Source organism: Ciona robusta, chromosome 5 (assembly GCF_009617815.1).
Source record: "Ciona robusta chromosome 5, ASM961781v2".
Lineage (NCBI taxonomy): Eukaryota > Metazoa > Chordata > Ascidiacea > Phlebobranchia > Cionidae > Ciona > Ciona robusta.
The window spans coordinates 3,741,867-3,754,970 of record NC_143239.1 but is presented as its reverse complement, the minus strand read 5'-3'; the positions used below and the strand labels follow the sequence as shown (position 1 = coordinate 3,754,970).

At 33.0% G+C, this 13,104-nt stretch overlaps 2 protein-coding genes across 3 annotated transcripts; one reads left to right on the top strand and one right to left on the bottom strand.

Annotated features, from left to right (window-relative positions):
- Positions 1–38: 38 nt before the first annotated feature.
- LOC149735706 (ficolin-2-like) lies at positions 39–4,229 on the bottom strand. The gene is made up of 9 exons (XM_089879186.1): positions 3,355–4,229; positions 2,811–3,080; positions 2,320–2,447; positions 2,163–2,259; positions 2,008–2,104; positions 1,839–1,906; positions 1,471–1,563; positions 1,207–1,260; positions 39–808 (listed from the first exon to the last, which is right to left on the bottom strand). The coding sequence occupies exons 1-9, from the start codon at positions 3,431–3,433 to the stop codon at positions 576–578; spliced, it is 1,119 nt and encodes a 372-aa protein (XP_089735312.1). The 5' UTR covers positions 3,434–4,229; the 3' UTR covers positions 39–575.
- Positions 4,230–4,294: 65 nt separating this feature from the next.
- Positions 4,295–13,090, top strand: LOC149735705 (uncharacterized). Of its 2 annotated transcripts, none has more exons than XM_089879173.1 (17): positions 4,295–4,646; positions 4,911–5,071; positions 5,386–5,537; positions 6,069–6,160; positions 6,439–6,550; positions 6,850–6,969; positions 7,256–7,337; positions 7,858–8,002; positions 8,340–8,425; positions 8,594–8,728; positions 9,278–9,395; positions 9,679–10,052; positions 10,519–10,689; positions 11,110–11,202; positions 11,485–11,595; positions 12,125–12,254; positions 12,535–13,090. In XM_089879173.1, exons 1-17 carry the CDS (start codon positions 4,447–4,449, stop codon positions 12,656–12,658), a joined length of 2,406 nt encoding a protein of 801 aa, XP_089735299.1. In that variant the 5' UTR covers positions 4,295–4,446; the 3' UTR covers positions 12,659–13,090. The 2 variants fall into 2 exon arrangements, with proteins under 2 accessions (XP_089735299.1, XP_089735298.1); XM_089879172.1 differs by having other exon boundaries at positions 11,107–11,202.
- Positions 13,091–13,104: the final 14 nt, after the last annotated feature.

Genomic DNA, 13,104 nt, shown 5'->3' with positions numbered 1-13,104 from the left:
TTGGAGTGAAACTCTTACAGTAACCAATGGTTATCCAAATTGATGCGGAATATAAATTTTATTGTTTTAATCTTAAATCAAGCTACATTGAAATGTAAAAGAAAAAAAGATTATTAAAATAAGTCAAACAACAATAAAATCGCTGGTATAGGTTAGAAAATACGCCAAGCCTTTGGGGATATATAAAATAAATACAGAGGTTATAACAATTTCCCTTTATTTGCTTCAACTTCTATATTGCCGTTTAGACGATGCTTTTCAAAAACAATGTTAAAAATGGCCACAACGTAAAATATATGTAGTTATTTCGCGGTCGTGAATGGTTTGTTGTATTTATGAGTACAGCAGTTTGTTTGTATAGAAATTGCAGTCAAGCAAAGAATTAACGGGAGAAGAGAAACAAGAGCTCGGTTTTTTACAGTACTGTGGGGTAAAGGGGAATATACCCTTGGTACCTAAATTTATTATTTCCTGATTTCTTTGTTTTACTACCAAATGGGACGAGAAAAAAGATTGAAAACTATCTTTCCCCACCCCGCTGTATACGTGTATAAAGTGAAGACAGCATGTACAGTTTAACGTGGTCGTATTTTCATTTCAGTAAACCTCAAGCCTTCGTGAAGACCTGTAGGACTGACATTGCGCCAGTACGCATAATTAAACCCGATCACGCATGGATCGTAGTTACCATTCAGATTGGAAAACGTGCAAGAACGAAACCACCACCCTGCCTTCCTGGAAATTGGACAATCGTTGTTGCGTTTGTCCTTTGTAGAAAACCCACTTCCATTGCCCCAAGCCATTGCATCTGCCACGTATAGAGAATAAGTACAACATGAAGCTATCGAGGTTTACAGTTTTTTAATTCACATATATACTGATATAGTAGGGTGAGGAAGATAGGAATGAATGTGATTGTATAAATAATATGTTATTGTGCGCGTTTTAGATTATTTATATAGTAGGGAGGTGGGACACCGTTAGCACATAATATTGAAATATCCTGATCGTGTTTTAAACAATTGACAACCTTCTATTGGAACCGTAATGACACGGTTTTATAATTCTTTGAATACTTTTTGTTTACTTCCAAATTAGTCAAGGAAGTAGAATATAAAGAGAATAGAATATGTGCTATATTCCTTACCCGAACCTACTGTATATAGTAATGGTTTACCAGTTCATGATATTTTATACTCAAATTACCTTTTGTGTGGAAACACCTTTTTGTACCACTTGCTGCACTATCAAAGCAACAATCTGAAATAAGGTATATTAAGTAAATATAGTATTCCCGATCATTAGTTGTTGGTCATATTTACACAACAGACAAACATAGGCTGGCAGAAAAATCAGCGGGCCTGAAGAGAACTTTAAAAGTTAAAAACCTTATATAATCGAATACCATTACGCCAAAAATAATGTTCATGAAATATTTCTAATATAATTAAACTTGATTAGCTTAATTACCCTCAACAGTATTTTCACAGCTTGTTCGCGAAACACCGGTCGAACCACATTGCCAACGACCACTATAAGGGCTCCCATAGTCACATAATTTACCTAGAACAGAACATTTTCTTTATATATATATATATATATATATATATATAGATGGAGGAAGATGAGACACCTTTTAATTTACTTACTCGTCCCATTTGGCTGTAAACAAAGAAATTTTAAGGAGGTATAAAATCTTATCCTTACTACTCCAACATACTGGTATTAATTGTTCAAAATACGGTCAGTATATTATTTGCTAAATGTGTCCCTTTCCCCCCCCGTCCTACTGTATACTAATTTTACATGCTATTTGCAACGGTACAAGTACAGCATACCTTGTTGGTGTTGATAACCCGTGATGTTTAATCTGTATCTGTCACTCTCCGGACCGACCATGAATTGCCTAAAAACATAATCTGTGATATAATATGACACAACGTAAACAAAATTCGTGGGAATTAAACCTACAACACGCAGCTTAAATTTTATGTCTATCGATCTTACGAATAATTAGCGACGATCTTTGTGTTGTCACAAGTTGTAATGTCTATCCGAAGTTCGTTGTCTCCATTCTTTGTCAATGCTCGTATATTTTCCAACCCTGTGTTATGTGGGAAGGTGGGGTGGATAAGAAGTTAAACATGTTAAGAATAAGTTACCAATCCAAAAGCTGGCAAGCTTGTTTCCAAATCCAGTTTTATAATCTATCCAATTTCGATAAAAATTCGTTCGATTGTCCATATTGCGCTGGATCACCTAAACATGACAATTCAATGCGATAAACGAAGATGTTTGGTGAATTAATAAAGTTCTAACCGTCCACCCGCCATCGAGATTTTCCAAGTAACAATAAACTTCCAACTTAGTGCTTCCGTCCAAGTAAATATTGTACAAGCCATTTCTTCTGTAGCCGAAATCGTATAGTTGGCGGCAGGTTTTTATTTCTGTGACAGCAGTATTGCAAAGAAGACGTGTTTGAATTGTTTTATAAATAATATAATAATATTATTAGTTGGTAATAATTGCACATTGTTCCTAATTCTGCACGTGGCGACATTTACATTACATGTATATAATTGCCTTTAAATAAGCCGAGCGAATGAAACAAGAATGAATGTATTAAATTTACCCAAGCAGCAGCCCAAACCTGTAATCAGTTGATTATGATTAAGCTATTTAAACGTCATCATTGTAGCATCACAAGCCAAAAGCGTATATCTGCGGTTTACGTGTGCCGCTCTGTTTTAAGAGGTAAACCACAGGACAGGAAATTATTTCTGCAAATAATGAAGGAGCGCTTTATTCACCTTTCGGTGGGTATGCCTTCCAGTTAATTGTAAGTAAAATGTTTTCCCATCCAGAGTCGAGATCTGTGCGCAATATTTCAACCAAGAAACTATATTTCTCCACTCGTTTGACAGTAAGGTTGAACTGATGTGGTAGAGACGAGTCACTCGGCTTCACAGTAGCGTTTACGTAAATGGGAACTTCATTTAAACACATTTGGTACAAGATGTTCACCAATCGTGTTGGTTTTGTCGATTCGCTCCAAACTTCACTCGCCCCGCTAGAATGGTCTAATAAAAAATTAAAATTGAACTTTGGAAAACATTCTATAGTTGACTGGGGTAAGATGGGAGACTTATAGATAGTCTCTTGTTTGTCCTACTTTACAATATTTACAGAATTATATAACCTTCAACAGGCATTCTTAATTGGTCAAAACACGGTTAGGAAATATGGGACTTGAATGCTAACGGTATGCCATCTTACCCCGCAGAAACAAAATCGTGCGACAGATAAAGGAAAAATGATTTTACTGCTCATTTGATGTTTTACGAGTTAACTTACCTGCTGTAACGACGTGTTGAAAACTAATAAGTAAACCAATGACGAACCTCAGCTGTGATCCTTTTAAAACTAAATACATTTTAAATACTTTTTTATTCAACCTTATACGCAGTATTAAGGGGCCTGTTCAGCTAACAATGTAAACAACTGATTGAACATTCTCTCTGATATCCTCGCTTTATCTCATAAATGACTATTGGATTCCGAGAACATATGTTTCATTGTATACATAGAGTACTGTAGGCATCTAGTGCTAACCATATTTCTAATCACTCAAAATCGTGTAGAAAACCGTTCGTAAGACGCGCTACTTACAATGGAAACTGTTTGATCCTAGATACATAATCACTCGGCCTGAATTTCAAACACGTTATAGGTTACCCATCCAATTTTCCTATTTGTGCTGCCTACCGTCACTCCAACTTTGTCGAAGCCGTACGTCATAAGCACGATTTTTCAAAGAAAGCGATGACATTAACACCTGTGGTGTGCAACGTCATTTTGTAATATAAATGGATATCATCGTGAGATATTTATATGTCATGGCTTATTCTACGACTAGGGCAGTAGGCAATGCATGTGTACAATACAAACCAGAGTCCGTATATAAACATGTTTGTATACGGTCTCTGATACCATAGTACTCTCTTAAGAGAGTACTATGCTGATACAAACAAATAACTCGGAGTTAAAATCAGCCCCTACAAGATAATATATTTTGAGAATTCTCGAATCAAAGCAAATACAATCACCTGTTTGAACAAATAATACAAAAGCAAACGAATAAATTTAAAAAAAAACAAATAAATTTAAAATCAATCATTTAAAATTTTAGTAGGTTTCTATTTTAAACTCGCAAGATTTGAACGCGTTTCGCATGAACGATCACAACAAACTATGGTAACGAGAGAAGCTAAAAAACACAACAAGTATAAACTAAAAGCGAAGTACTATTAAAGTGTATTACATGAATTAAGACTACATTATGTGTAAGTATCCTATACTTATAAACCTTTTGATCGTTAGCGGTTAGTGGACGCTTATTGCTAAGTTTCAGTTGGTATTCTCACTGCAATAAAAACTTAAAACAACATGAGCCATCACTTAAATCTTGACTTTGCTGTACTGCAACCTGGCAAAGAGCCAGCGTCAAAAAAGCTGCAGAAGAAAGCTTCACCTTCAACGTCCGCGAAAAAACGTGAATCTAAAAAACTGGATATTGACAATAAACAAATGGAATGGAGGCTCAACCAGTTGAAGCAGGCAATGGAAAAACAGAAGGAAGAACGCGGGTTAGAGATTTTTGTATTATATATAAGTGTATTGATTTACACAAGTGTGACCTTAAACTTATGGAGAAACTTATAAATATTTACTAGTTAAAATAATTACCCACAAAATTACATGTGGGCATGAAGTGAATGAAATAGAAGACCTATGTTATAACAGTTCTCACTGCCCCTCCACGCAAGGATAAATAAGTTACATTCATTTAAGAAGTCCCTTTACCATTGCATATACTTAATCACCAACAGTAACAAATTCACCAAATACAGGAAACAGGGTTACATTTGGAAATCTGGCAAGAATGCTTCGCTTGATTCACATTCAAGGAATATTTTGGGACGTACAGTAAACACAACAAACAAAATTCCATCCGCACCAACAAAACCAAAACCAAAGCCCACTGTTACCATACTGAAGGATGAACCACTTGGTAAAGTACAGCTTTTTATTATAAATATATTGTATAAGTACATGAAATGTAATATAGTACATGCTTATGTTATGATAACTGTTATAAAAAATCAGAAAGTTTTGTCTTATTCGCGCTTGAGTCTGCTTCTGATCGTCAATCAAGGAACATTTGCTTTTTCTTTCTAAATAGTACTTGTGCTGCTCACGATTCCTATTGGAAAGCATTATATTTACATTAAGTAGATTTATCTGCAAAAAAATAATTTCTTGTGCATTTTTATTGATATTCCACATGCAGTTTAAGCATTAATAAACCAAATAAAACCTTCTTAGATTTACCAAAAAGAGGGTCTAGGTCCAAGGAACTATTGGAAACATTAAAAAACAAAGATCCTGTACTAATGGATATGAAGCCAAGTGAAGAAACACCCATTGTAAATAAGGAGAAATGGATTTCTGTTGCATTGGATCGATCCCATGATGAAGTATGTATGTATGTATGAATGAATGAATGAATGAAAGAAATGAAAATACTCACCCACAAAGTAACATACATTCATTTATTCAAGTATGTATGTGAAAATTTACAGTGTTCGAGTAATTTACGCAGGCGTATGCTAGAGTTTTCTACACTGTATTAATCATTAAATGTTAAGAAGCTAAAAAAAGTTTAACTACCCCTGGCTCTTGTAATTTGAAACGTTTGGGTCTAACAGCTGGAGTAATGAGCCAGTTCTGGTCTAAATCCCAAGTCCTCAGAAATGCCTTGCCATAAGACCACACTCATATAGAATTCTTAAAATATGTTGTATAAATATCTTATATATATTAAGAATATAAATGTAATAAAACAAAAAGTTTTAATTTTTAATGCTTTATTGGTATGTGGCTTTTAATTGGTGTGAAATAATTGTTGTTTTCTTACTTTTTACCCAAGCTTACCCATTTATAACTAAATATAGAATGGGTATCTTTATGAAACGTCTTTGATTATATTTCTTGTAACAATCAAACAGATAATGGAAATACAAAGTGACATGCAAGGAAATCTTCCACTATCAAGTCTACATGGTATTGAACCTTCAGCAGTTGGTCTCTACTTTTTAAGGTCATTAAACTATAAATATATTTAAGTAAAGTTAAAGTTTAGATGGGTTACATTGAAAATACTTTTTTATAAGCCATATTTTAAGATTTTGATACCTGTTGTACATGTAGTAGGCCTATATAATCATACATACATACAGAATTGATTTGTAATATACAGACACTATTTTTGTACAACAATGGGCTAACTGTGGCATAAATCCCAGGTGCCATGACCTGCCCCACTGTAGAATCTCACCCACATAGAATAAACCCGGTTTTATAATTTCTATCTTACAGATGGAGTCGTAAGAGGTTGTTGCCAGCTGTTGACAACAAAGTTATGATGCCAAAGTCAGGGTGGGGAAACGAGGTTTATTATCCGTATGTTTCTAACCTTTCTCCTGCCAAGGTATGTTTTATATCTAATACCACATAAGGTCTGAATCATGGTTTGGTTTAATTCTAACACCTTCGAGTAATTATAAATGGCAACTGTGCAACACTGTATAAAAGTGTGTATAAAATATGATATGTATAAAATATGTGTGTTCCAGTGTGTATAAAATATGATATGAGTATGAAAAAAGTATAATTGAACAAGCGTCAGTATTCTGAATAAACTGGTTAAATCTGTATATACCGGCTGTGATTGATGTCAGCGTTATTTGATAATACAACTCTGGAAGTGCTATAAATGCGTAAAAACAGGCGATAACTGCATCACCACCACCAAGCTTTAGCTTGCATAAGAAGACTGATAAAAAGACAAACTCAACAGAAAAACTACGTAGTTCAAATTCTTCAATTTCTGGTGGAAAACTACTGCAGGTAAAAATACTTTTAACCTTCTGTTTGGACATCATTTCAGTTGAAACGCAATTCTTGTGCCAACATACTAACTGTATACTCTAGATTTGAATGGACACTGTGGTGACTAAACTTAAGTATCCATATCCATATGTAAATTCAGCAACTGGAGTAAGCTTAGCCACTTTGCAGAAATCATATTATGAGTTACCATAGGTAAAAGTACTTTCTCTTTTCATTCTTTATTCCAAAAAAGAGCACACGCATTTGTAAGAGAAAGAAGAAAAATATTATTTTACACTTCTAGGGAAGTTTTAACGAAGATGAAAGCGCCAAGTCATTTCAGGAAGCTTTGAATAAATGGAGACAACCTGAACAAAATGAAACAAGTAATTTAACTGTAAAATAATAAAACTTTTTTTCATTAGCAGTTTTTATTTGATACTTCTTTTTGGTAGTTTTTACCCATAGTTGTGTTTTTATAACTTTCGTTTTGTTTTTACTGCTCTTCCCTTCACTGGTTTGGTAAATTAGTAATTTTGTTTGTTATTGTATTCATAGAGAAAAAAAAAATTATGTTAGGTTAATAGCTGCTTTTCTGGTAAAAATTTATGTAAGTTTGAATTATTGGAAACCAAATTTGTTTTAGCGTCGTACCCTGATTTTCTTTCAGAAAAACATTGGTATAATAAAGCTTAGGTTTATTCTTTACAGGAACAGCCATTTCAAAAGTTATATCTACTGATAGCAACACCAGCAGAATGTTGTTTACTATTTAAACTTGTACTAATCTAAAGTATTGCAATTTTCTCAAACAAAATTATTTTACAACGAATATATATCTTTTGACTTTAGTTTAAAACTAAAAAAATTTGCTGTCGATAAATAATTCAAATTGAAATTCAATAGTTTCAGTCCCTACACCTTCTGGAAAGGCCACACCTGTTGAAATGTCAGTACACGCTGTGCAATCTGATCCTGTTAAAATTGACATTCAATTCTCTGAAACATCAACTTTATCATATATGGAACGCTTGCTGCTGAAGAAACACAGGTTTTTTGTATTATTTTATTTTCAATACCAATGATACAATTTTTGTGTTCTTGTATGAAATTATGAAAACATATTCAGGACTTTAAGTACAGTGGCACTTGTAGTACATAAAGGTTCCTGAAGTGGTACATAACAGTTTATCTTTAACAATAAAGGAACCAAAATCTGAAATTAGGTGTCTTTTACTCTAGTCTAAAATAAATAAGTATAGAACATAAATCATTCGCAAGTTACCTTGAGCAATTTTTAAATTTAGTAGCACACTATTGGTTTAGCCTAAAATTACATTACCACTTAAATATGTAGTTAAATTTACTAAATAACTTCTATTAAAAAGGTCGACTGATGTTCCACCATTGCCTAATTTACCAGAATTTGAAAATAAAGAAAATTACTTGGATTGGAAAAATGAAAAACTGTCAGGTATTTGAACTTTAACATTGTCTGATAAGTTAGGGAAAAAAGGATAAACATCTGGTCGAATTATGCTAAACTAAAAGTGGACACTTTTTTAAACTGCCATTGTCGGAAAAAACATTATAAAGTTGTTTTTTTTTAATCCACAAATGTTTTTAAAAAAAATTTCTTTAGAGGAAGATTTGGAAGAAAAAGATCGGATTCGTCAGCTCTTCTCACCAACATCCGGAGACTTAGAGAGTACGAACTCTGTTTCCACCATCGAACAAGACATGGATGATCAAACTTGTGTCATCACTGAAGTTCCAGGTAAGCAGAAATATTTAATACAAGTTCGAACTCAAAATCACTAGTTTTTTACAGTGGTGCGGAATTTAATAAAATGCCTATTTTCACCCTAACTTTATTACATACTTAGGGTTAAAAATTCTAACCACATGTCATCACTGATGTTCCAGGTAAGCTGAAGTAATCAAAATGGATGAAAATCGATAATTTTTTTACAGCAGTGCAGAGCTTAGGGTTTGCCATTACTGACTTGGCCAGTGTAAAATTGTCCCAAAATTTCTAAAATATTCTCTAACAAACCGGGTTGCTAAACATCGTTTGGGATTGCGTTAGTCTTACATCAAGACATGTCAGGACAACTAGTGTTTCGGTTCATCTTTACCTACTATTTCTAAGCAGAAATAGGTTTTTTCATTGTAACATTTCCTGAACTCCCATTTTTTCTCATTTTCCAGTACTGTTTTTCATGTCTGTCACATTTGTAGTTTGTAAAAGTTCTTTTAGGATTAAAAATACTTTTTTAATTTATTTTTGTAATGAAATTAAATCACACATATACACTGTGTTTAGATAAAGAAGTATTGCATGATACTTGGACCAACATAACTGAAAATGAAGAAAATTATTGTTTTGTTGATGAAGCTTCAGATGAAGATGATAAATTGTCAATTGAACGACCATTTTCAAGGTAGCTTGTTATTACAAATAAATCATTCAAAGCCAAGTCTTTAAAGCCACAAATTTGAAGCCATGATTTTAAAGCCACAAAATCAAAGCCCAAACAGCCAACAATTTAACCAATTCATATGGATTTAAAACCACAAATTTAATCTTGTCTTTTTTTAAAAAAATATTTTAAATTTATTGCAGTATTTTTAAGGATACATAATTAAGGACTAAACATATATAAGTTATCGCCATGAAAATTTTATTTACAAAACACACACAATAATGTAATTTATTATTTCTAGAATTTTGATTGAAGAGGTTAAGTTTGGAGAATACGTTTCACCAGATCAAGAGCGAGCTACCTCTGTTTTAAACCAAGTCACAAGCACTGGTGTAAAAGCAACTTTTACTGCAACGAAATTAGAAACCAATCAACAAAATTCACCAATGGATTTAAACACGAATGGAACTTTAAGTGAAAATTATGAGAAAGTGTTAACTCCTAAGCGACCAGATGTAAAAAAGTCCTCCCATACTCCAAGGATCAGAAGAGGAAATTATCGTCCAAATTCAGGAAGTCCAGTTTCAAGAAGAAAAATGAATGTGGATTATATTGTAAAAGATGCAGTTAGTGATGATGATATGGAGATTGGAAATATAGCACAAGATGTATTAGGTATGTTTTAAATACGTTTCAAAATATAAGCTTGAACCGGAATCTTTCAAGTTATAATAACCTTTCTGGGATAGTTTTTTTGTTTGTTTTTTAACATCACCTAAAATTATTATTCATTTTCCATAATGATATGGTTAAACATAACTGATACACTGGTGGTTTGAACCATGGTGCTGCTACCATTTTGAGCATGTGTGTACTTTTGCAAGACACCTGACTGGCATTTCTCCAACCCAGTGGTCACTAATGGACTGTCAAAACAAAAGTAATGCAGAAAAAAGGTTGATGTACAAAGTTACATACGTGATTACTCGTAAATGGAAAAGGGGTATATGAAATATGGCATTTGTAATAACAACTGTCATTGCTCTGCTGTGCGAGGTTAAATAAGTGTCCTCATTTATTCACACTGTATTCTCATGATGAAACATATGACCATTACCTTTATTGAGATTTTATATTTCAGGCAAACAACACCCACATGATCTTCTACAAGCTGTCAGTCAAATTCCTTTAAATCCTGATGCTTTTTACACAAGAGGATTGGGAGAGATTTTTGGAGATGGCCAAGAAAAAGACAAGAATATGGATGAAACAATAACAAGACAGGATTTTAACTCAGAACCTCTTTTAACAGGTTGGATATGAATATGTGTTAGCCTGTTGGGTGCTTTAATACCAGACTGCATGGTGCTCATGTGATTAGTTTACTACAATCCCACAGCTGTGGAAAGTAATTAAACCTTTACATTGAACAACAGTTTTAACAACTGTTGTTTTTTCTGTATATGTTTATGTCCGTTTGAAATATTTCAAAATCTTCGCTACTGTATTAAACCGTATTCAAAGAGACAACTAAATTTATTATTATTATTATTTCTATGTTTGTTTGTGGCTTCTTGGGCAAGAAACTTATCGGTAATTGCTTCAACTCATAGTCACTGATGCGTTGTTTAAATTCTTAAGCGCACAACAATGTTAAATACTTGATGAAAATCATTTTCTCACCATGCTGGTATAAATGGGTTGAACTTAATCATTTTTTTATATACAGCAGATTATTCTTCATCATGGAACCCCCTTATCAGTATATCTGGTCACATGAAAGATGTGGAAATATCATCTCAGAATAATAGTGGAAAGTCAAAAGGTTAAGTTTGTAACAATTTTTTGACAAAATAGAAGGACTATATTGTTGGTATATTCAGTTGAATTTTTATTAAATCTTGATAAAAAACCTGTGTTGGTCTACCACTTAAATTGGTGAGAAGTATCACACAGTTTGTTTTTATAAATATAAAGAATGTTTATTAAATTTATTGCTTTTTGAAAACAAAATATGCTTGTAACACATAGAAAAGAACCTCCTGTCAAGTACACAATTTGTTTCTTATAATTGCTACTTTACATAAATAAAATATCCCTTTTACAGACTCAAGTCTAACTGTTGTTTCTGACGAACAATTAGAAGAAGACATTGAGCGTGAAACCGCTGATGCGGAAACACTCGACCAATTAGAGTGGGAGCTTGCGTCACAAACTGGTAATTATAAGATTTCTATTATATTATTGCGACAATGCTCGTTGCTTGTTGTATTTATTGTAATGATTAGTTTTAAACACACGAACGGAAGATAAACGCAAACAATAACGGGCATTTCGCACATAGGAATAGTTTCAGCAAAATACGACTTCAATGTATTCTAGATAAAATACCAATGAAGCAGCAGAAAACAAAAATCAAGTCCCTATTCTTTGGCATATCTTATGTTTAGCAATGGTAACAATAAACTTATTTGTTATCCATACTCTACATCAAATACTCCTTTCATCAACGTCCCTGTGATAAATTCCGTGAATGATCAAAGCTCATTGTATTAAGAGACTGATGACACTATTTAGGTATAAATATCTCATATTATATAATACATTGGGCTTGATTTTTATATATCAAAAACTTCATATCACTTGATCCTGGCAATCAAATATAAAAATTGTTGGTCATTAACCTTTTATTCAAATTTGCCCCCCTTTTTTAAACAAAACTAATACCACGATGATCATCTTTTCAGGCAATCTTACAAGTGATGGTAGGATCTCTCGTATGATTGAGGAATGGTCATCTGATGAGGATGTGTTAGGGATCATCAATGACCCGGGATTCGGATCCGGGCTTTCCACTCCAGAAGTTGATCATGCGAGGTGGGGGGTTGGTTTAAGGGTTTTTAGGATTACTTAAGTAGTTTTTAAATGTTGGTTACCAATTTTACACCTATTTTTATGTCTGCCACTGATAGTTTTATGTTTTTTTATGTATTGTACAAAAGTTCTATTCTGTTACAAACATTTTATAGATGCCTAACATACACAAATACCATAGTCTCAAAACATTTTCTAATAAAACTATTTAAAAGTGCTGTTTCATTCTGAAATTAACAAGTATAATCTCCTATATATTTTTCTTTAAATTTCTCTTCTGCAGCTTGGGAGCTGCTCTCTCTGCCTCTCCATGGCAACAAGAGGAAGGTGGAAAACTTGAGCGAGATTTTCAACAAATGGAAAGTTTTATGATGGATGGAGTCAGCAGTGATTCGAACTGTGATTGAAATCATATTATGTATTGAACCTACAAATATAATATGGTGGTTGCAAATGTGCATGTCATAACATAAGATATAAATTCGTTATATTTAAGTTCATATAAAAATGTAAATTACTAATAATCCATCCATTTTCTCAGTATCATATTGTAATACAAAGTACCTACCACAATGGAGAATAGATTTCATGTACGGTACCATGTTCATATATTAAATATTTCCAAGATGCTCATGCTTTATATTCCTGATGCTACATCTGTCCACTTGATTATTTTTAACACTGGCTGTTAAAAGTAAAAAAGTGATAATACTAAATAGGCCACTGTTATGTCTCACTGTTACTATAATGTTGATGTATTCTCACTGTTTTTTTAAAGTTAACTGTGTATACGCTGCACATTTGATTTGTCATAAAAATAAACTTTACCATAAAAAGAATTATATACTCTGAT

What these genes read in the sequence shown, in the direction of transcription:
- LOC149735706 (XM_089879186.1), bottom strand. Translation starts at nt 3,433, where the DNA reads ATGTATTTAGTTTTAAAAGGATCACAGCTGAGGTTCGTCATTGGTTTA. An exon ending in ATCTCGATGGCGGGTGGACG is followed by an intron (nt 2,260 to 2,319) that starts GTTAGAACTTTA and finishes TGTCATGTTTAG; the next exon opens with GTGATCCAGCGCAATATGGA. An exon ending in CTGTGAAAATACTGTTGAGG is followed by an intron (nt 1,261 to 1,470) that starts GTAATTAAGCTA and finishes ACCTTATTTCAG; the next exon opens with ATTGTTGCTTTGATAGTGCA.
- LOC149735705 (XM_089879172.1), top strand. Translation starts at nt 4,447, where the DNA reads ATGAGCCATCACTTAAATCTTGACTTTGCTGTACTGCAACCTGGCAAA. An exon ending in AAACAGAAGGAAGAACGCGG is followed by an intron (nt 4,647 to 4,910) that starts GTTAGAGATTTT and finishes CACCAAATACAG; the next exon opens with GAAACAGGGTTACATTTGGA. An exon ending in GTTGGTCTCTACTTTTTAAG is followed by an intron (nt 6,161 to 6,438) that starts GTCATTAAACTA and finishes TCTATCTTACAG; the next exon opens with ATGGAGTCGTAAGAGGTTGT.